Source organism: Choloepus didactylus, chromosome 5, assembly GCF_015220235.1.
Source record: "Choloepus didactylus isolate mChoDid1 chromosome 5, mChoDid1.pri, whole genome shotgun sequence".
Lineage (NCBI taxonomy): Eukaryota > Metazoa > Chordata > Mammalia > Pilosa > Megalonychidae > Choloepus > Choloepus didactylus.
This window is the reverse complement of record NC_051311.1, coordinates 34376507-34402883: the sequence shown is the minus strand read 5'-3', so window position 1 is coordinate 34402883 and position 26377 is coordinate 34376507. Positions and strand designations below refer to the sequence as shown.

The 26377-nt window shown below is 37.6% G+C and overlaps 2 protein-coding genes across 4 annotated transcripts in view; one reads left to right on the top strand and one right to left on the bottom strand.

The window, feature by feature from the left end:
• The window catches only part of DPP6 (dipeptidyl peptidase like 6), a 1366335-nt gene that overhangs the window by 335571 nt on the left and 1004387 nt on the right, over positions 1-26377 (top strand). The window lies entirely within an intron of this gene.
• Positions 23204-23878, bottom strand: LOC119534730 (P antigen family member 3-like). The gene is made up of 2 exons (XM_037837342.1): positions 23867-23878; positions 23204-23461 (listed from the first exon to the last, which is right to left on the bottom strand). The coding sequence occupies exons 1-2, from the start codon at positions 23876-23878 to the stop codon at positions 23204-23206; spliced, it is 270 nt and encodes an 89-aa protein (XP_037693270.1).

The window sequence follows — 26377 nt, the reverse complement described above, 5'->3', positions numbered from 1 at the left end:
TGTGGAATACAGTGCCATGGATCCTTTTTAAAAATTTTTATTCTGTTAACATATATACAACCTAACATTTCCTCTTTTAACCAGATTCAGATATATAGTGTTGTTATTTATGTTCACAATGTTGTGCTACCATCCCTACCATCCATTACCAAAACATTTCCATTGCTCCAAATAGAAACTCTGTACATTTTAAACCTTAACTCCCACTAAATGTAAGTGCCTTTTTGTTTGTCTGTTTTTTTTAAAGCAGAAACCTTTCTTCAATAGAAACTAATAATCAAAGACCTAAATGTATGACCTAAAACTATTACAGTCTTGGAAGAAAACATAGGCACAAATCTTTGTGTCCTTGGATTGGACAATGGTTTCTTAGGTGACACCAAAAACAAAGCAACAGAAGACATATAAATAAGTTAGATGTTATCAAAATTAAAAACTTTTGTACTTTAGAGGACACTAGCAAGAATGTGAAAAGACATCCCACAGAATGGGAGTATAGTTTTTGCAAATCATCTATCTGAACAGAGACTAGATTCTAGAATATATAAAATAACACTTATGACTCAATATTAAAAAGACAACCCAATTTAAAAAGTGGGCAAAGGATTTGAATAGACATTTCTCCAAAGAAGATATGCAATAAACCAATAAACACATGAAAACATGCTCAACATTATTAGCCGTCTAGGAAATGCAAATCAAAAGTCATGAGATACCATTACACACCCACTAGGATGACTAGAATCAAAAAGAAAGATAATAACAGGTGTGGAAGATGATGTGGAGACATTGCAATCCTCATACACGGCTGGAGGCAACGTAAATGCTGTGATCCATTTTGAAAACAGTCTGGCAGTTCCTCAAATAGTTAAATATATAGTTAATATGACCCAGCAATTCCACTGCTAGTAATTTACCCAAGATATATGAAAACATATAACCACACAAACACTTGCACACAGATGTTCATTGCAGCTTTTTTCATAATAGTCAAAAAGTGAAAACAACCCAAATATCTGTCAACTGATGAATGATAAACCAAATGTGGTATAGCCATACAGTGGACTATTATTCAGCAAAAAAAAGAAATGAAGTAATGATACCAGCTAAAACATAGATAAACCTTAAGAACATTATGCTAAGTGAAAAAGTCAGTCACAAAAGAAAGTCAGTGGCAATCATGTATTATATGAGTCTATTTATTTGAAATGTCCAGAATAGGCAAATCATAGAGAAAGAAAATAGATTCGTGGTTGCCTAGTAGATTAGCAGAGTAGGTCTGGGGAATTGGTAGGAAATGAGCTACTAGTGATAGTTACAGGATTTCTTGTTGAAGTGATGAAAAGATTCTAAAATTGATAGTGGTGATGGTTGTACAAGTCTGAATATACTAAAACCATTTAATTGTACACTTTAAATAGGTGAATTGTATGATATGTGAATTATATCTCGATAAAGCTGATATTAGAAAGAAAACAAACATAGAAGTCCAATACTTAGAAGATAAAAGTGGATAGAGCTGCTCTGATTGAAAGTTTCACTCTGAACAGTATTCCTTTCTCCAAAGTAGCATAAGAACTTTCCGTGCAGCACAATTCGGTCACATCACTTTACTTGATTCCTCTTTAGAAATTTCTGTGTACAGTTGATCTTTCAATTAACATATCTGTTCTGTTTCATAAAGGGTAAGGCAGGTTTTTATAGTTTCAATAATATCAATGATAAGATGTGTTCCTATGGAAACTTCTTGATAGGGTGAATTCAAAATTTTTGCCAAAAATGTAGTAAGACCATGGTCAAATCTAGAGCATTCTTGGCCTTTTAACTCTAAGCATTCCAGATCAGTGCTGCCATTTTTAAGATATTCTTGCCCAAGTATTAACCTTGTAGTTCAGCCAATCCACCCACTGAATCCACTACTAAAGCTATTTCTGGAAAACAGAAATTCCCAGTTTGCCTGGATATCTCAATTCTACCTTAATTCTTTTGGAATACGGCACTCCCTTCTCATCTGTTTTTTTTTTTTTTTTTTCCCCTTGTTTTTATTGATATTTAAATTAAATGGAGCAAAATTGAAGGGAAATGACATCCTCTGCCAGTAGCTAGGCTCGCCCTACACAGCAGTTACTTCTTTAAATTGACTATTTTTGTTTATTTTTCTCCACAGTGTTTTTAGCTGTGGTTTATATTCAATGAAATACACTGTTCAATGAGTTTTGACCAGTGGAAACACCTGTGCAGATCACACACTTATCAAGACATAGAACATTTCCATTACCCAGAAAGATTCTTTCTGCCCCCTCCCAATCAACTACTACTACTGTCCACTGAAAGCAACCACTGTTTTGATTTCTATCACCATATTCTGCCCATTCTAGAATTTTATATAATGGAATCATTCATACATTCACTCTTTCTTTCTACCTCTTTCATGCAACATGAAGTTTGTGAAATTCATCCAAATTGTCCTGTTTGTCAGTTCTTTTATTTTACTGTATAATATCTCATTGTATAAATATGCAATTTGTTTATTCATTCCCATGTTAATGGACAATTGAGTTTCCATTTTCTGTCTATTATAGAGATTCTATGAACTTTCATGTGCAAGCCTTAATATGGACATATATTTTCACCTTCTTGTTATATATCTAAAAATGGAATTGCTGGATCATAGGATGGGTATGTTTTAGCTTTAAGAGAAACTACAGAACAGTTTTTTGGAATATTTGTACTGTCATACACCCTCACTAACAATATATGGGAGTTCCAGTTGGTCAAGAATCTTAGCATTTGCTGTTGTCAGTATTTTTAATTTTAGCCATTCTGATGGATATGTAGTAGTATCTTCTTTGCATATTCCTGATGACTAACGATGTTGAACACTTTATCATGTGTTTATTATTAGACTTGTGTATCTTCTTTTGTGAAATTTTTGTTCAATTATTTTGCCAATTTTCAAAATATTGGATTGTGTCCTTTGTTGAGTTGTATATGTTTTTGTATATATTTTGTATATAAGGTCTTCATTATGTATAGGAGTTTGAATGTTTTCTGCCAGTCTTGGCTTAGCTGTTCATGTTTTTAACAGTGATTTGGAAAGACCAGAAAGTTTTAATTTGTTAAAGTTCAAAGTATATAGTCTTGTATTTTGGTGTTCTATCTAAGAAAATTTGACCCATTTTGCAATTTGTTTTCTAGTCAACCCCAGATTCTTTTTTTCTCCTTTAATGTTAAAAATTAACCGAGTATTTTTTAGTATTCCATGCTATCTCCTTTATAGTTAGTAGCTATGCTTCTTTGTTTTAATTTTTAGCTGATCTAGGGTTTACAATATGATTCTTTTAATTTATCCGAGTCATTCAAATTATCATTTCATACATGATGTATAAATTGGACCAAAGCACAATTCTATTTAATTTCTTCCATCCTTTTTGCTATAATTTTTGCCATATGTTTTACCTTTCCATGTTACAAATCCTTAGTGCATTGTTTTATTTTTTGTTAAAGAGTTTTCTTTGAAATAGTTTGAGAAATGACAGAATAAGTTATTTTACATATTTACCAAAATTTCTGGCACTCTTAATTCCTTCATGGAGTTTTCATTTGCCATCTAATAGGATTTTCCTTCAACCTAAAAAATAAAAAATCCCTTTAATATTTATTCTTGGTGGAGGCTAGCTGGTGACAATTCTCTCAGTTTATTTTTTAACAGAAAATGTCTTTAATTTGCCCTCATTTAATTTTTTTTTAAGGATTTTTCCACTGTCTATAGAATTCTAGGTTAAGGTTTTAATCAGCATTTTAATCATTCTTTTATATTGTTTTCTTGCTCAACATTATCTCTGATGAAAAATCAGTGATTATTTTTATTCTTATTCCCCTAAATGTAATGTGTCTTTCCTCTTCTGTCTGCTTTAAAGATTTTCTCTTTATTTTCAGTTTTCAGCAATTTGACGGGGATGTGCCTATGTGTGGTTTTATTTGGGTTTATTGTGATTGTGATTTGTTGAGCTTCTTGACTTTTGGGATTGTTATTTCTCATTAAATTTGGAAAATTTTTCCCATTATTTCTTCAATTATTTTTTCTACCCCAGTCTATCGGTCCTTCCTTTTTGGGATTCCAACTACAGGTATTCTTAACTACTTAATATTTTCCCAAATGTCAGTGAAGCTGTTTTTGTTTTTCTTTCCATCTTTTTTCTCTCTATGCTTCAGTTTAAATAATTGATTTGTCCTCTTTTTAAGATAAGTAATCTTTTATTCTGTGTTGCTCTATCTTCTGCTAGCCACATTTAAAGATATTTTCCTTGCAGACGAATTTTTCAGTTCTGGAATTTCCTTTTTTTAAATAACTTCCTGTTATCTGTTGGGTGACCCCCTATTTTCACTTACATCTTGTTTAAATCATGGAGCAATTGGAATAGCAATTCTAAAGTTCTTGCCTTCTTACATCCATCATCTTTCAGTCTATTTCTATGGAAGTATTTTCTCCAGGTTATGGGTCAGTTTCCTGGTCAGTTTCTAATAATTTTAATTGAATGTAGCATATTTTATATTTTATGTTGTTGAGAATCTGAATTTTTGGACTTCAGAGAATTTTGCATTTTGTTCTGGAAGGCAGTTACTTTACTGGCTGATTGGCACAATCCTGTTTTCTGTCTCTGTCAGAGTAGCTCTAGAGCAGAGATCTGGTCATTTGACCCCAAAAATCCTAGCTGCTTCAGCAGACTCAAATTCTATCTGTTCTTCCACTAACAAAACAACTGGTTTCTATTTGACCTCCACTTCTCTATGCTGCATGTTAAAAGTGACTCCAGGCAGAAACTAGTACAAATATGCATTCCCCTTCTCTCAAAGATCACAGCCATATCCTGTGATTATCCAATACTGAAAGCTGCTGCAATACACACACACACACACAAGTTTTATAGTTGTTTATAGCATAAGGGTATAATTACTCTATTGTTGGTATCATTACTCTCTTTTGACCTGAACCCAAGTCTCCCCTACTTCATTTTTAATCATTCTGTTTCAGAAATATTCAAGGGATTTCCAGTGTTTAAATTCTTTTATGGGGAGAACTTCAAGATTAATACTAAAAGTAACAAAATTTTTAATCTAGTCCTTAGAGAAACCTCAGGTTTATTTAAACAAATTTTGGTCTTTTTGTTTAGAAATTAAAAATTAGATAAAACCAAATATGGTCAAAACAAGGGAAATCTATTTGAATTAGCCTCACACCATTCAATTGAGTCAGATGTGGTGCTAAGAAAAATATTGTAAAATTCTTACTTTATGGGTGCAAAAATTTACAGGTCTTCTTGTACATGTAATAGGATTACATGTGAAGATAATTTAGAGCACCTTCTATTGTCTTTATCATTTCGTTTCTGGATTACTATTCTATATTCTTATCTCAATTTCCTGTCTTGATTGGAATGTAACTTAGCCTGCTCCCTCATGCCTCCATTCTTTTAGAAATTCACTAGAACTGTAAAAAGGACAGACTATAAACTCTCTTCCAAGTAATTTGCAAATAACCCTACTATCCTTTGGTTTTAAACAAAGGAAGCCTGAGCCTTATTATGGTTCTGGTCCAATGTGAGGTAGGAGACATTTAAGATCATCTAGCCACTCTATTCTTTATGAGCTCCACTTTGCCATCAATGTGTCTTCAACTTGTAGTCTCTCACCATCATTTTTCTCAGGCTCTCCCTGGCCTGGGCATCTCTCCCTCAGGTTCTGGAACTAATAAATAAGTTAATTTTGGTAAAGTGTTAATGACTGAAGCTGGCTTAGTATTTTGGAAACAGGTAAAATGTAGCTAAAATAAGGAAATCTAAAAGAGCTGAGGCCTTTCCCTTTTTCCCAAAGTGATGAGAATTGTTGAAATTCCTGGGCTAGCCCAAAAGATATCAGAGGAATGGGCACATCTTTTTCCAGTACCCACCCCACATTCCCCATTTATGTAATATTTCAAATGTATACTTGCCAACTTTGTCTATGGCTATTTATGAACTATTTCACTACTTCATTTTCCTGGTCAAAAGAAAGCTAGCTATTCTGCTTCCATTTTCCAACTCCCTGCATCCTCTTACTTTTATCTGTCAATATTTGGCATCTTGTATTCTACAGATGAAACCTCCTCAAAATTTCTATTGTGTCTTCTAAGGACAATGAGGCAGCAATTCAAATCCTGAAAGAATCAAGACGAAGTAATCACTAAGGATCCCATTAAAGGTTGAAATATACAATTCATAATTTCATGACTCCTACAGAACAATGACAGATATTTATTAAATTCATTCCTTATGGGGCTCAGAATATCCTTTTAGAATGATCTAAGTTCTCAAACATTGAACTTCATTAAATGAAATTTGGGCAAAAGTGTTTCCCATTGACATACTCCCTTAATGGAATGAGAAAGTGAGAAATGCCTAGTTTTTCTCAAACCCAATGCAATCAAGGGGGGCCATCTTTTATGCCTTCATCTTATTTTACTTTTCAGCAATAGTTGACATAGCTGTGCTCTCTTCTGTCCTGAAACATTCTTTTCATCTGATTTTTCCTCTTACTGCACTGACCACTCCCTTTTGGTATCCTTTACTGGTTCTGTCTCCTCCACTTGACCTCTTAATGTTGGAATGCCCCAGAGCCAGGTCTGGTCAGACTTCTTTTTATCTAAATACATTTTATTCCTGGAGAGCTCATCCAGGTCCATGGTTTTGTATAGTATCTATATAATAACTATGTTCAATTTCATGTCTCTAGCCTTATCCTCACAAGTGAACTACAAACTCAATTTTCAAAAAGACTATTTGACCACTCTACTTGGATGTCTGATACGTCCTTACTCAGCACAGGGCCAAAATAGAACTCCTCATCATCATGGCCTACCAAAATTGTTCCTCTGATGTAGTTTCCATCTCAGTAAATGGCACCACCAACCACCCAGTTGCTCAAACCAAAAACCTTGGAGATATAATTCATTCATCTTTTTCTTTACTCCCAATCAAATCCATTCAGCAAGTCCTGTCAATTAAATCCACCTTCAAAATATATCCCCAATCAATTGATTATACTCTACTTCCACAGCTATCGTAGTGCTAGGCATAGACAGCTCTCACCTGGATTACTGGAGTAGCTTTCCAAAAGGTCAAAAGGTCTCCCTCCTTCCACTCTTCCCTCCTGCAGTCCAGTCTCCATAAGGAAGCCAAGGTGATCCTGTTAAAATGGAAATCAGATCAGATCACTTCCCAGCTTTATTTGGCCTCCCATTACATGTTAATAGAATCAAGCTCTTTATGAAGTCTAAAGGTTGCACGCTTTGGCCTCTGCCTGTTTTTCTGGACTTTGTGGACCTCTCTTCCTTGCATACTACGTGCTCCAGCCATATTGTTCCACTTTCTATTTCTCAAACATGCCAAGTTTGTTTTGCACTAGGCCATTCTCCCTGCTGTTTCCTTTGCCTAGAAAGTTCTGTCATAGATCTTCATGTAACTGTCTCCTTCCTGGCATTTACATCAACTCAAATGCCACCTCCTCAGAGAGGCTTTTACCAACCACGCTACTGAAAATCTCCCCATTCCCCTAGTCACACTATCTCCTTTTTCTGTTTTTTTCTTTCTAAGTATGTATTATGATTAGGACATGACGCTAGGAAATAATTATAGATTATCATGTCAGATTCCCTATTAGAGTAGTGCTTTCCCTCTAATGTGTTCAATATATACAAATTATGAAAATGGAAGCATTCAGTTTTAAAAGTGGGTTTATTTCAGTGATACCAAGTAACTCATGTGCATAGTAATAAAATTTCTGAATTAAGATTTAGAAGACTTGAAACTTAGCCAAAACTCTGTCATTAGGCAGGGTGATCTTGAGCTGCTATTTCATCTATTACATAGCCATAATATCTTCCTTCTCTTCTTCAAATGATTATTGAGAAGATCAAATGAAATGAGGCATTTGCAAGTAGGTAGAGAGTCATAAAGCATTACATAAATGTGGAATAATATTTTTGTTTAGTTTACATTTACATCACCATTTGCAAAATTTTCTTTGGCATGTGTAGAACCAGATGGAATTCATGTGCACAGGCTGTTTTCAGGAAACGCCTGATCTCGGTGCCCCTAGCATTGTCATGCATGCCCACAGGAGCAGCAGGGCACTCTGTTGCAGATGGGAACAGAGCAGGATGGTTCTCAACATTTTGGTAGATCCTTCCACCTCCATGTCCATATCCACTAAGACAGCACCACCAGGATGTTCTCTCTCCACCTGTAGATGGCCTCAAATATCGTGTTCCATTAGAGTTCCCTTCTTTTTTGGCATTGGTCATTGTGCTACCCACAGAGCCTACCATACTGCCTAGCACATACTAGGTGCTCAGTGATTATAAACTCAATAAGAGAGAGGGAGAATGACTGCTGGCTTAAGAAATAGGAGAACGGCACTGAAAGGAAATGGAAGAGAACACCAGAAGCTGTTTTTTGCCCATTTGATAGTATTTCATCCATTCTACAACTAGTCTCTAAGTCCAAGCTTTTTCTTTTCTCCTGAATAAGCTGAAGCCAACTCTTTGTGGAGTCTAGGAACAGGCCACTGTCCCTGTGCTTGGAAAAGAAAGAACAGTTCATGAGTTTTCTACACTCACAACCCAGCTTGTCTGGGCTTTTCAATAGAGTGGTTGCCATGACATTACATAACTTGTGCTGGAGGAGAATCTTCCAGGCAGTTCCCATGCTAAGGGCACAGGGTGACTGTGATATTAAAAGAAGCATTTGTTGCTCTTTATACTCAGAGGAAATCAAGGTGAACTTAAACTCATTAAAAGCAGGGCTGAGCACATTTGCATGAGTGGAATGTGAATACCACGGCTTGTGGAAAATCAGCTTCACTCTTGCAGAAGAGGCAGAAAGCTTCTCCTGAGCCTGTTTGTTCTTAGTAAAGAGGAATCCTTTTGGGGTGAGGAAGGGGCTATAATGGCTTTTCTACCATTTCACAATTCTTCCAATATCACCTTCCCTAATATCTTTAATGCTGCAAGTACAGCCCTTAAAGCGAGTCTGAAGGAGAAAAAATGGCAAAATGCAAGACAAATACAACAAATAAAGAAAACAATTTATAAAGCTTCTACACACAGATGAATAAAGCAAACATTTATCATGTTTGTTATGCATGATATCTACATTTAATATTAATATTTTGCAAAGAAAAACAATGCTGTAACCATTTGCCAAGGTCTCAGTGCATTCTGGCTAAAAGTCTTAGATGAATGGCTGTTCCTAATATGCCTCATTTTATCAAGATTTTATCTTTTTTGAAATTTAATTTTATGAATAGTGTAATGTATTTAAGAGGAAAACAAATATCCTGGCTAAAGCTGGACTTTCCTCATTCCCTCCAACCTCTATCAAATATTTATCTGCCTCTACCATTTTTTTAAAAAACTTGCTTTTCAACACTGGGCTCTATGGTAAATACACATAGTGTAACTGGCTTCATAGCTGATCATTCTTTCTCCAGAGATGTTTTATTACAAAACTAGGAGTGCAGGTGTACCTTGTTTTATTGCACATCACTTTATTGTGCTTCTCAGATATTGCAATTTTTACAAATTGAAGGTTTGTGGTAACCCTGAATTGAGCAAGTCTGTTGGCACCATTTTTCCAAGAGCGTGTGCTCATTTCAGGTCTCTGTCTCATATTTTTGTAATTCTTGCAACATTTCAAATGTTTTCATTATCATTATATCTGTTACGGTGATCTGTGATAAGTGATCTTTGATGTTACCATTGTAATTGTTTGGGGGTGCCTCAAATTGTGCCCGTATAAGACTGCAAACTTAATCAATAAATGTGTGTGCTCTGACTGCTCCTTCGACCCGCTGCTCCGCCATCTCTTTCCGTCTCCTAGGGCCTCCCTATTCCCAGAAAAACAACAATATTGAAATTAGGCCAATTAATAACCCTACAATGGTCTCTAAGTGTTCAAGTGAAAGGAAGAGTCACGTGTCTTTCACATTAAATCAAAAGACAGAAATTATTAAGTTTAGTGAGGAAGCCTTGATGAAAGCTGGGATGGGCCAAAAGCAAGAACCTTTTGTCAGTTAGCCAGCTGGGAATGCAAAGGAAAAATTCTGGAAGGAAATTAAAAGTGCTACTCCAGTAAACACAGAAGTGATAAGAAAGTGCTGATATGGAGAAAGTTTTAGTGGTCTGGTTAGAAGATCAAACAAGCCACAACATTCCCTTAAGCCAAAACCTAATTCAGAGCAAGGCCCTAACTGTCTTCAATTCTTTGAAGGCTGAGAGAGGTGAGGAAGCTGCAGAAGAAAAGTTTAAAGCTAGCAGAGGTTGGTTCATGAGGTTTAAGGAAAGAGGCTTTCCCTCTATATAAAAGCTCAAGGTGAAGCAGCAAGTGCTCATATAGAAGCTGCAGCAAGTTATCCACAAGATCTAGCTAAGATAATTGATGAAGGTGGCTACACTAAACAACAGGTTTTCAGTGTAGATGAAACAGCATTCTATTGAAAGAAGATGCCGTCTAGGACTTCCATAGCTGGAGAGGAGAAGTCAATGCCTGGCTTCAAAGCTTTTAAGAGCAGGCTGACTTTCTTGTTATGGCTAACACAGCTGGTGACTTGAAGTTTAAGCCAGTGTTCATTTACCATTCTGAAAACCCTAGCACCCTTAATAATTATGCTAAATCTGCTCTGCCTGTGCTCTATAAGTGGCACAACAAAGTCTGAATGACAGCACATCTGTTTGCAACATGGTTTACTGAATATTTTAAGTCCACTATTGAGACCTACTGGTCAGAAAAAAGAGATTCCTTTCAAAATATGACTGCTCATTGACAATGCACCTGGTCTCCCAGGAGCTCTGATGTAGATGTTCGATGAGACAGATGTTGTTTTCATGCCTGCTAACATAACATCCATTCTGCAGGCCATGGAGCAAGGAGTAATTTTGTTTGTTTGTTTGTTTGTTTATTCAATTTTATTGAGATATATTCACATACCATATAATCATCCAAAGTGTACAATAATAGTTCACAGTACAATCATATAGCTGTGCATTCATCACCCCAATCTATTTTTTGAACATTTTCCTTGTACCAGAAAAAGTGAAAATAATAAAAAATGAAAGTAAAAAGGAACGCCCAAATCATCCCCCCCACCCTATTTTTCTTTTGGTTTTTTGTCCCCATTTTTCTCCTCATCCATCCATACACTGGATGAAGGGATGTGATCCACAAGGTTTTCACCATCACACTGTCACCCCTTGTAAGCTACATTGCTATACAATCATGTTCAAGAGTCAAGGCTACTGGGTTGCAGTTTGATAGTTTCAGGTATTTATTTCTAGCTGTTCCAATGCATTAAAACCTAAAAAGGGTTATCTGTATAGTGCATAAGATTGCCCACCACAGTGACCTCTCAAATCCATTTGGAATCTCTCAGCCACTGAAACTTTATCTCATTTCACATCCCTCTTTTGGCCAAGAAGATGTTCTCAATCCCATGATGTGGGGTTCAGATTCATCTCTGTGAGTCATATGCCACATTGCCAGGGAGATTTACACCCCTGGGAGTCAGATCCCATGTAGTGGCGAGGGCAGTGAGTTCACCCGTCAAGTTGGCCTAGCTAGAGAGAGGGCCACATCTGAGCAACAAAGAGGTACTCAGGGGGAGACTCTTAGGCACAATTATAAGCAGGTTTAGCCTCTCCTTTGCAGTAACAAGCTTCACAAGGGCAAAGTCCCATGATAAAGGGCTCAGCACATCAAACAGCCAGTCCTCAATGTTTGTGAGAGCATCAGCAACAATCCAGGTGAGGAAGCCCAACACCTCTGCATTTTCCCCCAGCTCCTCAGGGGGCCCTGCATATATATTTTTATTCTCTGTCCATTACTTTGGGATGTGTCACTATTTTAGACTAATCTATGCACACTTACCAGGTCTCACTTCCTATTAAAAGTTCCATGTAATTATGGTATTTGAACAAACTGTATGACTTAAATTGTTTACGAAATATAGATCAGAACAAGGAGTAGTTTTGACTTTCAAGTGTAATTATTTAAGAGCTACATTTTGTAAGGCTATAGCTGCTGCCATAGACAGTGATTCCTCTAATGGATCTGGGCAAAGTCAATTGAAAACCTTCTGGAAAGGATTCACCATTCTAGATATCATTAAGAACATTCATGGTTCATGGGAGGAGTTAAAAATATCAACATTAACAGAAATTTGGAAGAAGTTGATGCCAACTCTCCTGGATGACTTTGAGGGTTTCAAGACTTTAGTGGAGGAAAGAACCACAGATATGGTGGAAATAGCAAGGAAGTAGAATTAGAAGTGGAACCCGAAGATGTGACTGAATTGTTGCAGTCTCTTGATAAAACTTGAATAGATGAGGAGTTGCTCATTGGTTATTTGAGATGGAATCTATTCCTGGTGAAGATGCTGTGAATGTTGTTGAAATGACAACAAAGGATTTAGAATTTTACGTAAACTTATTTGATAAAGCAGCAGCAGGGTTTGAGAGGATAGACTTCAATTCTGAAAGAAGTTCAACTGTGGGTACAATGCTATCAAACAGCATTGCATGCCAGAGAGAAATCTTTGATGAAAAGAAGAATCAATTGATGTGGCAAACTTCATTGTTACCTTAAGAAATTGCCACAGCTACCCCAACGTTCAGCAACCACCACCCTGATCAGTCAGCAGCCATCAACATCAAGGCAAGACCCTCCACCAGCAAAAATATTATAACTCACTGAAGATTCAGATGTTGATTAGCATATTTTCAGCAATAAAATATTTTAATTAAGATATGTACATTGTTTTTCTAGACATAATGCTATTGCACAGATAACATTTTATATGCACTTGGAACCCTCTCAAAATTTGTATGACTTGTTTTATTGTGATATTTGCATTATTGCAGTGGTCTAGAACCAAACCCACAATATCTCCAAGGTATGCCTGTGCATACAAAACAGTTGCATTTTGTTTTGTTTTCAAATTTCCTCTTCAGTGAACATAGCTATTAATGAATTTTATCTAGAAGAAATACCATTTTAATATGGCTCTGCAAATTCTGAGAACAGTATTCTTATTCATTTAGAAATAGCTTAAAAAATAATGCTCCAAAATTAGTTCTTCTGTGCATAAGGGTTCCCCCTTTATAAAACCTTTATTGAGCAGCCTTGGCCAATAATAGTTGTAGATGAAACTCTATTAAATTCAGTCTTCCTATAGGTCATCATGCAAGTTTGAATCTGTTAATGTACCCCAGGAAAGCCATGTAGGGGCAGACCTATTGTGGGTGGGATCTTGTGATTAGGTTGTTTCCACAGAGATGTGACCCACCTAATTGTGGGTGGGACCTTTTGATTATATTATTTCCATGGAGATATGACCCTGCCCATTCAACGTGGGTCTTAATTAGTTTACTGGAGTCCTTAAGAGAGCTTAAAGCCAACACAGACCCAGACACTTGGAGAGAGGCTAAAAGAGACAGAAGCCCAGAGACATTTTGGAGAAAGCCATTTTGAAACCAAAACCAGGAGAAGAAGGACTAGCAGATGTCACCATGTGCCTTCCCATGTGACAGAGGAACCCTGGATGCCATTGGTCTTTCCTCAGAGAAAATATCTTCCTGTTGATGCCTTAATTTGAACATTTTAATGGCCTTAGGACTGTAAATTTGTAAATGAATAAACCGCCATTGTAAAAGCCAATGCATTTCTGGTATATTGCATTTCAGCAGCTTAGCAAACTGCAACAGTCATATAAAGTCTTTTTCAGGTTGCTCATAAAGAGTCCAGGTAGTCTTCATTTATTCTGGTTTCTGCAGAGACCACTTTTGTTATTGGGTCTGTGTGTTGATGTAGAATCCTGCACCAGCCATCTTTTTATCTTTTGCTCACTACACCCTTGGCATGAAGCTGAACCAACATCTCAGGTTTAAGATCAAACTTCATTTATTTTACATGCAAACACCTATATTCCTAAACACAAACAGCACACACTCACACACCCAGCTCCTTTGCTTGTTTTTGGTTTGTTCATTGACATTCTGAATTCTGTGTCTGTATGTTTTTAATTTTTTCTTCAGATGAAAATGAGGTAGAGCTTTTCCATAGAGAATTAATATAAAGATCTCCCACTAGTTAGTGTGGTACAGGGTTAAGGTACAGGCAAGGAGAAGGAAGGAAAAAAGGAAGGGGAAAGAGAGGTAGAAAGAAAAGAAAGTATAAATTGAGATGAAGAAATGACCAATAACTTTGAGTACCTTTAGATCCCAAAGTCTAAACCTACCATTTTGCAGGTGGTTTTCCAAAGTTAGCCCAGGGTCATTCAGCTATTTGGAGATTGAGAGTTGGCACCAGGTCTTCTCAGTTTCTATGTGGAGCTTTTCCTTCTATTGGACATTGCTCCCATTTCATTCATTTTGTTTTACAGCATTTCAGAAAGTGTCCATTTAGTGCTGATTTTTCTCCAGCATGGTGGTCAAGCATCTGAAAATTGCAAGAGGGTTTTTAATAATCTCTGACATCAATGAGCCCATATTCATAGCATGGAGATAATCTCCAGACCCCCAAACTGATCAAAGAACTACCACACAGTACATAAGGCAAGTGCAAGAGTGAACAGGGGAGGACACTTGGCGGCAAACACTGTGCAAACTGGACTTCTCTCGCTCACTCGCCTTGCTCGGCTTCCTCTACAACCACGTCTGACAAACCTGATATGGCTGAGATTGAGAAATTCAATAAGTGGAAATTGAAGAAGACATAAATGCAAAAGAAAAATCCACTGCCTTCCAAAGAAATGATCGAACAGGAGAAGCAAGCAGGCAAAGCATAATGAGGTGTGGCCGCCAGTAGGCACTGTTCATTCCACAAGCATTGCCTTCTTATTTTACTTCTTTTATCTATTAACTTGGTAAGATGTAGAGAGGTTGGATCAAGTTTAAATGACTGTGCTGCCTCTTTTCACATCAAAGAATCAAGAACTACTGACAATGAAGGTGGCGCCTGCCTCTTCCATCTGCCTTTCTGGCTGGCAGGGTAGGAAAGAACTTCCATGTTGGTAAAGGAAGAAACTGGGTGGGACAACAGTGAATCTAGAGTAAAAGCAAAGCTAGCCCAAGATGTCCTACAGGCTGTAAAATACAGTTTAATCAGAGTGCCATATTTTCTTTTTTTTTTTTTTTTATTTTATTTTATTTTTTTAATCATCATTTTATTGAGATATATTCACATACCACGCAGTCATACAAAACAAATCGTACTTTCAATTGTTTACAGTACCATTACATAGTTGTACATTCATCACCTAAATCAATCCCTGACACCTTCATTAGCACACACACAAAAATAACAAGAATAATAATTAGAGTGAAAAAGAACAATTGAAGTAAAAAAGAACACTGGGTACCTTTGTCTGTTTGTTTCCTTCCCCTATTTTTCTACTCATCCATCCATAAACTAGACAAAGTGGAGTGTGGTCCTTATGGCTTTCCCAATCCCATTGTTACCCCTCATAAGCTACATTTTTATACAACTGTCTTCGAGATTCATGGGTTCTGGGTTGTAGTTTGATAGTTTCAGGTATCCACCACCAGGTACCCCAATTCTTTAGAACCTAAAAAGGGTTGTCTAAAGTGTGCGTAAGAGTGCCCACCAGAGTGACCTCTCGGCTCATTTTGGAATCTCTCTGCCACTGAAGCTTATTTCATTTCCTTTCACATCCCCCTTTTGGTCAAGAAGATGTTCTCCGTCCCACGATGCCGGGTCTACATTCCTCCCCGGGAGTCATATTCTGCGTTGCCAAGGAGATTCACTCCCCTGGGTGTCTGATCCCATGTAGGGGGGAGGGCAGTGATTTCACCTTTCAAGTTGGCTTAGCCAGAGAGAGAGGGCCACATCTGAGCAACAAAGAGGCATTCAGGAGGAGACTCTTAGGCACAAATATAGGGAGGCCTAGCCTCTCCTTTGCAGCAACCGTCTTCCCAAGGGTAAAACTTATGGTAGAGGGCTCAACCCATCAAACCACCAGTCCCCTATGTCTGTGGTCATGTTAGCAACCATGGAGGTGGGGTAGGCGAATACCCCTGCATTCTCCACAGGCTCCTCAAGGGGGCACTACATCTTTTTTTTTTTTCCCTTGTTTTTCTTTCTTTTTTTTTTTTTTTTTAACTTTCCCTTCTTTTTTAAATCAACTGTATGAAAAAAAAAGTTAAAAAGAAAACAAACATACAATAAAAGAACATTTCAAAGAGACCATAACAAGGGAGTAAGAAAAAGACAACTAACCTAAGAGAACTGCTTAACTTCCAACATGTTCCTACTTTACCCCAAGAAAGTTACATAATATAGCAACATTTCTGTGAACTTGTTCCTACTATATCCATCAGAAATTAACAGACCATAGTCATTTCTGGGCATCCCCAGAATGTTAAATAGCTTATCTGTTCTTCTTGGATTATTGTTCCCCCTTCCGTAATTGCTCTCTACTGCTAGTTCCCCTACATTCTACATTATAAACCATTTGTTTTACATTTTTCAAAGTTCACATTAGTGGTAGCATATAATATTTCTCTTTTTGTGCCTGGCTTATTTCGCTCAGCATTATGTCTTCAAGGTTCATCCATGTTGTCATATGTTTCACAAGGTCGTTCCTTCTTATTGCCGTGTAGTATTCCATCGTGTGTATATACCACATTTTATTTATCCACTCATCTGTTGAAGGACATTTGGGTTGTTTCCATCTCTTGGCAATTGTGAATAATGCTGCTATGAACATTGGCGTGCAGATATCTGTTTGTGTCACTGCTTTCCGATCTTCCGGGTATATACCGAGAAGTGCAATCGCTGGATCGAATGGTAGCTCTATATCTAGTTTTCTAAGGAACTGCCAGACTGACTTCCAGAGTGGCTGAACCATTATACAGTCCCACCAACAATAAATAAGTGTTCCAATTTCTCCACATCCCCTCCAGCATTTGTAGTTTCCTGTTTCTTTAATGGCAGCCATTCTAACCGGTGTTAGATGGTATCTCATTGTGGTTTTAATTTGCATCTCTCTAATAGCTAGTGAAGCTGAACATTTTTTCATGTGTTTCTTGGCCATTTGTATTTCCTCTTCAGAGAACTGTCTTTTCATATCTTTTGCCCATTTTATGATTGGGCTGTCTGTACTATTGTCATTGAGTTGTAGGATTTCTTTGTATATGCAAGATATCAGTCTTTTGTCAGATACATGGTTTCCAAAAATTTTTTCCCATTGAGTTGGCTGCCTCTTTACCTTTTTGAGAAATTCCTTTGAGGTGCAGAAACTTCTAAGCTTGAGGAGTTCCCATTTATCTATTTTCTCTTTTGTTGCTTGTGCTTTGGGTGTAAAGTCTAGGAAGTGGCCACCTAATACAAGGTCTTGAAGATATTTTCCTACATTATCTTCTAGGAGTTTTATGGTACTCTCTTTTATATTGAGATCTTTGGTCCATTTTGAGTTAATTTTTGCGTAGGGTGAGGTAGGGGTCCTCTTTCATTCTTTTGGATATGGATATCCAACTCTCCCAGCCCCATTTGTTGAAAAGACCATTATGGCTCAGTTCAGTGACTTTGGGGGCCTTATCAAAGATCAGTCGGCCATAGATCTGAGGGTCTATCTCTGAATTCTCAATTCGATTCCATTGATCTATATGTCTATCTTTGTGCCAGTACCATGCTGTTTTGGCAACTGTGGCTTTATAATAAGCTTCAAAGTCAGGGAGTGTAAGTCCTCCCACTTCGTTTTTCTTTTTTAGAGTGTCTTTAGCAATTCGAGGCATCTTCCCTTTCCAAATAAATTTGATAATTAGCTTTTCCAAGTCTGCAAAGTAGGTTGTTGGAATTTTGATTGGGATTGCATTGAATCTGTAGATGAGTTTGGGTAGAATTGACATCTTAATGACATTTAGCCTTCCTATCCATGAACATGGAATATTTTTCCATCTTTTAAGGTCCCCTTCTATTTCTTTTAGTAGAGTTATGTAGTTTTCTTTGTATAGGTCTTTTACATCTTTGGTTAAGTTTATTCCTAGGTACTTGATTTTTTTAGTTGCTATTGAAAATGGTATCTTTTTCTTGAGTGTCTCTTCAGTTTGTTCATTCCTAGCATATAGAAACATTACTGACTTATGTGCATTTATCTTGTATCCCGCTACTTTGCTAAATTTGTTTATTAGCTCTAGTAGGTGTATCGTTGATTTCTCAGGGTTTTCTAGATATAAGATCATATCATCTGCAAACAATGACAGTTTTACTTCTTCTTTTCCAATTTGGATGCCTTTTATTTCTTTGTCTTGCCGGATTGCCCTGGCTAGCACTTCCAGCACAATGTTGAATAACAGTGGTGACAGCGGGCATCCTTGTCTTGTTCCTGATATTAGAGGGAAGGCTTTCAGTCTCTCACCATTGAGTACTATGCTGGCTGTGGGTTTTTCATATATGCTCTTTATCATGTTGAGGAAGTTTCCTTCAATTCCTACCTTTTGAAGTGTTTTTATCAAAAAGGGATGTTGGATTTTGTCAAATGCTTTTTCAGCATCTATTGAGATGATCAATTGATTTTTCCCTTTCGAGTTTTTAATGTGTTGTAATACATTGATTGTTTTTCTTATGTTGAACCATCCTTGCATGCCTGGAATGAACCCCACTTGGTCATGGTGTATGATTTTTTTAATGTGTCTTTGGATTCGATTTGCAAGTATTTTGTTGAGGATTTTTGCATCTATATTCATTAGGGAGATTGGCCGGTAGTTTTCCTTTTTTGTAGCATCTTTGCCTGGTTTTGGTATTAGATTGATGTTAGCTTCATAAAATGAGTTAGGTAGTGTTCCATTTTCTTCAATGTTTTGAAAGAGTTTGAGTAAGATTGATGTCAGTTCTTTCTGGAAAGTTTGGTAGAATTCCCCTGTGAAGCCATCTGGCCCTGGGCATTTATTTGTGGGAAGATTTTTGATGACTGATTGGATCTCTTTGCTTGTGATGGGTTGGTTGAGGTCTTCTGTTTCTTCTCTGGTCAGCCTAGGTTGTTCATATGTTTCCAGGAAATTGTCCATTTCTTCTACATTATCCAGTTTGTTGCCATACAGTTGTTCATAATATCCTCTTATAATTTTTTTAATTTCTTCAGGATCTGCAGTTATGTCACCTTTTTCATTCATTATTTTGTTTATATGGGTCTTCTCTCTTTTTGATTTTGTCAGTCTAGCTAGGGGCTTGTGAATCTTGTTGATCTTCTCAAAGAACCAACTTTTGGTGATATTTATCCTCTCTATTGTTTTTTTGTTCTCTATGTCATTTATTTCTGCTTTAATCCTTGTTATTTCTTTTCTTGTACTTGGTTTAGGATTGGTTTGCTGTTCATTTTCTAGCTTCTTCAGTTGATCCATTAGTTCTTTGATTTTGGCTCTTTCTTCCTTTTTAATATATGCGTTTAGTCCTATAAATTTCCCCCTTAGCACTGCTTTTGCTGCATCCCATAGGTTTTGGTATGTTGTGTTCTCATTTTCATTCGTCTCTATATATTTAGCAATTTTTCTTGTTGTTCAAATGACTTTAATTATTAGAAGGTACAATTTTTAAAATATGCAAATAAAGTTTTAAAACCTGACCAAAAAAAAAAAAAAAAAAGAGTGAACAGGGAAGTATGTGAGGCTCCCGTGGAATGTCTGAGGAGAAGAGGAATGAGAAGGAAGAGGGGGTGTTCTAGTTTGCTAATGCTGCCGAAACGCAAAACACCAGAGATGGATTGGCTTTTATAAAAGGGGGTTTATTTGGTTACACAGTTACAGTCTTAAAGCCATAAAGTGTCCAAGGTAACATATCAGTAATCGGGTACCTTCACTGGAGGATGGCCAATGGTGTCCGGAAAACCTCTGTTAGCTGGGAAGGCATGTGGCTGGCGTCTGCTCCAAAGTTCTGGTTTCAAAATGGCTTTCTCCAAGGACGTTCCTCTCTAGGCTGCAATTCTTCAAATACGTCACTCTTAGTTGCACTTGGGATATTTGCCCTCTCTCAGCTTCTCTAGAGCAAGAGTCTGCTTTCAATGGCCATCTTCAAACTGTCTCTCATCTGCAGATCCTGTGCTTTCTTCAAACTGTCCCTCTTGGCAGTAGCTCTTCTTCAAAATGTCACTCACAGCTACACTGATTTCCTTCTGTTATGTCAGCTCATTTATATGGCTTCACTGATCAACTTAGACCCACCCCAAATGGGCAGAGCAACACCTTCATGGAAATTATCCAATCAGAGTCATCACCCATATCTGAGTGGGGCACATTCCAAAGAAACCCTCAAAGAATTACAATCTAATCAACACTCATAACGTCTGCCCACACAAGATTACATCAAAGATAATGGCATTTGGGGGACACATTATATTCAAACTGGCACAGGGGGTAAGGCAAAGATTGAAGTGGAAAAGGGAAAGAAAGGCTCCATGGCTAACCAAATAAGCAGAGATATGACAAATTGCATCTCAAAACTACGAGGGATATAAAATGAATAGAGCTATGAAGCCCTCTCACCTAGGAGCTTATGATCCACACAGAAGAGGACTGGGACTTGTAGGAAGGCACCAGACAGAAAGGCAGATAGACAGCCTGCCAGAATGGCATCATTTCACTACCTGAGGACCTTGGGGATTTGTATAAGAACCCCCACACAGGTTGATACCACCATTACTGCTCCTACTCAATCACCTACAATAATAAAACTTATTTCATAGAGCTTTTTCACTCAGGTGAAGTGTTTAGCATTCAATGAATATTTGTTATTCTTTATTATTTAGAATAATATTATTGAGCCTCACAACAGCCCTGTGAGGTAGATTGGTCACCATTTTCTCCATTTAATGTATGAAGACATTAAGTCACAGAATAGGCCCAAGATCTTTGCATGTGCGGAGTCATACAGGCATAAATAGGGTTCCCATGAAGTTTCCTTTGATTCGGTTGCCACTAATGTCATCACCAAGTGTTGACACTGGGATTCAGGAGAGCATTCACAAGTGCTACACTCCTCCAGAGCCCAGCCTCTCCCCAGAGTGGGTGACCCCAAGGGGAAGACTATGCCAAGTTATTTTACAGCAGCACCTCCAGTGTTGTTTTCCTCTTCCCTCCTCAGAACTTTCAAGAGAAACAAGACCAGGACTCCAGGGACGAGATTGAGAATTCCAAACTCCCATCCTTGCCTATGTCCATATTCCCATTAAATTAGGAATAGTTGAGGTAGGAGAAACCAGATGTCCTCAAAGCAGGACATCTGTTTATGTGGGGCTGAGGGTACACGATACTCTGATATAACTGTTCCCTCCTTTCCAGTGGTTTGAAGAGAGGTTGGATGTGAACCTGCTCCATGGACTCCCCCATTTTTAATACAGAAAATTAAATTTATGAATATTTATATGCACAATCAGCTTAAAGATTCTCTGCCCTTCCAGATTGTTGACCCTAAGCCTTTCTGTTTCAGTTATTTATTTCTGCATACCAAGCTTCTGCAAACATCATGGTTTTAAAGAGCTGTTTTACTATTTCTCATAATTTTGTGGGTGAGTATTTTATTCAGATCTCAACTGGGCAGTTCTGCTCAGCATGGCATCCCCTAAGTTTCCTTGGTGATGCTGGTCTGTAGGGTCCCAAAATATCTTCACTCACATATCTGGATGGTACCTTGGCGGGGATGGCTCAAGGCTGGGCTTAGCGCAGTCTGTTGATCAGTGTGCTCATGTGGGCCCTCAAGAGTTCATAACTATGGCTCAGGGCCCTCTACAAGAGTCTCAGGCAGAAGTTGTAGGACTTCCTCTGGTCCGGTCTTGGAAGTCACAGGATGCCATTTGCTGCATTCTGTTGGTCAAGCAAGTCACTAATACCAGCTCAGATTTAAGGGGAGGGAAATTAGACTCCATCTTTCAGTGGGAGGAATCCCAGAGCCATGAAAGTTTCCTGTCAAGATTCTTACCAAATGAGATTAGATAAGAATGATAATGTGATAATAAAGATAATGTAATTGGTACATTTAAACATGTTTGTAGAAGGTGATGGAAGATGTGGTTTTTGAATATATAGAATTGTGGAGCATGAAACTCTGTGCTGATGCTAATTCCACTTACAAGCTCTTTTGTTATGGAAACAAAAAAATAAGTTATTGAAGATGCAACCAGAACTTTTCTTAGTTAGAGAAGGCTCCTTTTTTAGGAAAATAATTTGAGAAGTTGCTTGAGATGGAAAGTGAGATGCTAAGACCCAATTAACACAGCAATGGTTATGCCACACTGAGTGGAAAGCAATAAACATTTGGATTTGCCTCTGAAAGGAAAGGAGAGGTGAGTAAATAGAGAGAAAAGAAGGGAATGGGCTACAGAAGAACAAAATAGTGAGCACAATGTGAAAATAAAGATCAGGAAAATAATCCTAGTGGTAAGGTAGAAATAAAATGTTTTAAAACAAGGCCTAATATACAATTCAAAGATATCTGTCTTACTCCCTGCAATGCAACTTCCACCTCAATTCGGTAGCCCTGTCTTCTAAACTAACAACTGCTGTTTTGGTTTTCTTGGCTGCTCAAGCAAATGAGCATTGTTTAGGGAATAGCTTAAACAATAGGAATGTAATGGATCACAATTCTGAGGATAAGAAAAAAGTACAAATCAAGTCATTGCCAAGGCGATGCTTTCTCCCTGAAGTATGTGACTTTCTGGGGCTGAATGGCAGATGATCCTTGGTTCTTACCTTGTCACATGGCAAGGCACATGGTGGAGTCTCCTGTGCTCTCCCTTCTCTTCCAGGTTCCACTGATATTCAGCTTCTGGCTGCTCCATCTGTGGCTTTCTCTTTTTCTGTCTGAATTTCATTCTGCTTATAAACGACTCCAGTAATAAGAGTAAGACCCATTCTGACTGAGATGGGCCATGCTTTAACTGAAGTAACCTCATCAAAAGGTCTTACTTACAATGGGCTCACAAGCACAGGAATGGATTAGGTTGAAGAACATGTTTTTCTGGAGTACACACACCTCCAAACCACCACAACTGCTTGTATGAGTGGGGTTCTTTTTTGGAGAAAATTGTAAAACTTTATTGAGAGAATTTTAAGAGTCATATTTCCACCAGAAGAACAGCCTGCATGGCTTCACCTTGTCTTCATTTAGACCTGTGGGTGCCCTTCACCTGCTTCTGGCATTTTAATGGGCTCTAGATTTGGAAGACTCTTCCCCTTGACATCAGGACCATCTCCACGCTCACCCCCAGGCCTTGGATAAGCCATTTCTTGTTGAAAAGCTTCCAGGTCAAGCCCTTGAACTGCAGATGCTCCTTCGTCTCTCTCTTGACCAGGGGAAATGTACTGACTTTGGGTTGGTGGTAGCTCTTTTTCAGGTTGTTCATCACGGGGCTGCTGGGATGTCTGAAGAGTAAAGCTCAAAAATAGCTGAGGTTCACATCTGACTCAATGTGACTTTTGTATCTCATTCAATATGATGGGAAAAGAGACAGGAGTAGAAAGAGGAAGTCACCAGCAAACATGGGCAGAGGAATGTATCTTCTCTGGGAATTGAAAGAAATCTTACTGAGAATTTTGAAATTACTCCAGGAATGAGAGAGATATTGTAGCTTGTCTTAATTAAACCTGAAAGGGCAGGGGAGATCCAACTACCATCTGGTTTACATGTTTGTAGTATGGACTGCTGTCTCCTTCTTACCTTCTAGCCCAAGGGTCAGAACAAGACAAATTTCTCTACTCTTCCAGGGGGTAGGAAACTTCTGAAGCTTAAGGCATATAATAATTTTCCAAGGTATAATCTACAATTACCTCTGGTTCCATCACCCGTATGCTAACATCTATATTTCATCCAATGCCCAGGACCCCATGAATGGACTTCTAGAGATTCCAGAATACCTAGTATGAATTGCAGAAATCCTGCCCCTGACATTGCAAAAGCACAGACTTATCCTTGGCATCATCGTACCTCCACCAAGGAGTTTACATGGAGTAGTGGTGAAAGTTTGGGCACTAGTTAGTTGTGTGATCTAATGCAAGGAGGACTAATATCACATATAGCAGGTACTAGAGAGGTTTCTGCACACACACACACATGAACATTCACAGACACATGCACACACATATTCACATTTCTTGAGTCTGCATTCCACAATAATAATGCGGCATACTTTTTTTCCCATAACTATCTGCAGCACGAAAGCTTATAGAGCGTGGTCATTTGGTTTAATAGAAGTGGTACATTTACAGATTTGTCTTTGCATTTTTTATACAGATTGTGATATTTCAAAGACCGACACTTCTCTAAAAAATATCTTAGATTTTAAAAATTTACTCAGAAATGGGGGAAATAATAATGAAATATTCGTGTCTCTGTTAAATATACATCTAGTCATTTATTAAAAGTTAGAGTTGTCAAAACACCTTACCTGTAGCAATTTTAAATTGGGTTCTATTACTTTTAAATGCTTACTATGACCTTGATGTTCTGATTATTCTGGTAGCTTCTCCCGCTTACATTCACTCAATCTGCCAAGAGGGGAAGTTATACTACCCAGCAGCATAATTTCCTTCTCAGCTGTAAAATATTTCTTTTAAAAAAACAGTGTGGGTGAGAAGGAACTATGGGAGCAAATATAGTATTTATCACTTGAATTAAAAGGCTAAACATGGCAAATAGTACAGCTATCAATCCATGAGCAGTGTCTGTTGTTAGGTGCTCAATTCAGAAATTTTGATGAGTTGATATATTTATATGTGAGCATCATAAGCATCAAAACCACTTTTATGTGTATTATTTTTCTTGTCATCTACAAATCATACGGCAAAAAGATTGATGATAATTGAATAAATTGCCATGTGTACTTAAAGACTGGGCTTGTTGGAGACAGGACAGATTTATTAGATGATCAATTTCCTTTTTCCAGTTATGCCAATGCTAATCAGAACACTTCTTTGCAAACTCAGGAGGGAGGAAAACAGGCTGAGGTTTCAAGTGATATATCAGAAAGGTGGTGTAGTGTTAGGGAAAACACTGGACTGGAAATCAGGCTTCCGTACACAGATCTCATTGATGGCATCTCCTGATTTGGATAGTCTCTAAAATCCCTTTAGCTTCTACATTTTATGATTTCACAATGCAATTCTTATATAGGAGTTTATTGGTTGATTCTTAGCTAAATAATTGCACTGCCTTATCAACAGGCAGGCTTCCATCCCTTAGAATGTAAGATCTGGATGCTGTCATATTTACTCTCTTATTTTCCTTGCCAAGTACCAAAGTCTGTAGAAGTTGCTACAAACTAATATTTTGTATATCAAAGTTTTAAACTTTAGATTATGTGGATATGAACTGGAGTCCTCAAGGATCAAATAATCAACCAAGGGCTCTTTATAGATGAAGTCATGTAATAGATCTGGAGGAGCCTTGCGTATAGCATATCATCCAAAACTGTCACTCACAGGCATGTCAGGGTCCAAAAGTAGTTATTTATTTTTTGTTTTAAAAGTGTTACCTCTAGGAGTCCTTTAAAATGTAGACACTCAGGAGCAGTAACTACTGACTTAGTACTTAACACTTTGTGCTAATTAGGTCATCCAATTATTTTCCATCTTTATGAATTTTGTCTGTGCAAACAAAAGTCTTGAGGTGTGGAATAAATTTAGCTTCAGAAGACACCGTCTTTGGGAGTGTGAGTGTGTGTTGGATTGGAGAGAAGAAATGGGAGGTGGAGAAGAAAGATCATCAGGAGAGTACGGGGAGGCACTGAGAGGAAGTGTTTGGAGGGCACCAGAGAAAATGTCTTTTGCTAAATTTTGACCACTGTAGTCTGAGTTTACACAGTTTAGCTAGAATCTCCCTTTGCCCAGTCATGCCGTTGTGTTTAGCCATCCAATATTTGCTCTGTCAGCTGACACAATTAATGATCCAAAGTCCAACACATTTATGAAAGTGGATGCCCTCTCTTGTAATCATGATTCTAAGCTCCTTAGCACTTTAAACTTTTCAACTCTTTTGCACATTCATTTTCTCATACTGTAGGTTGTGGCACCTCAGAAGGTTATGAAATTAATTTGATGGGTCATGATCAGTTTGAAAAAGTAAAATGCATTAGAAAAATACCCAAGCATTGTAGCTAGTAGAATGAAGTATTGGGTTGTGGAATTCTGTTTGTTATATTTGTATTTGGTAAGTTTTTATCATGTTATATATAAATTACATTTCTTATGGTAGGCTATAGTCACCATAAACATTGAAAACCTAGTTTTGGAAAGGAAGAAGTGTGAAGAGATAGGAACTGAGACCTGGAGAAATTAAGGGGC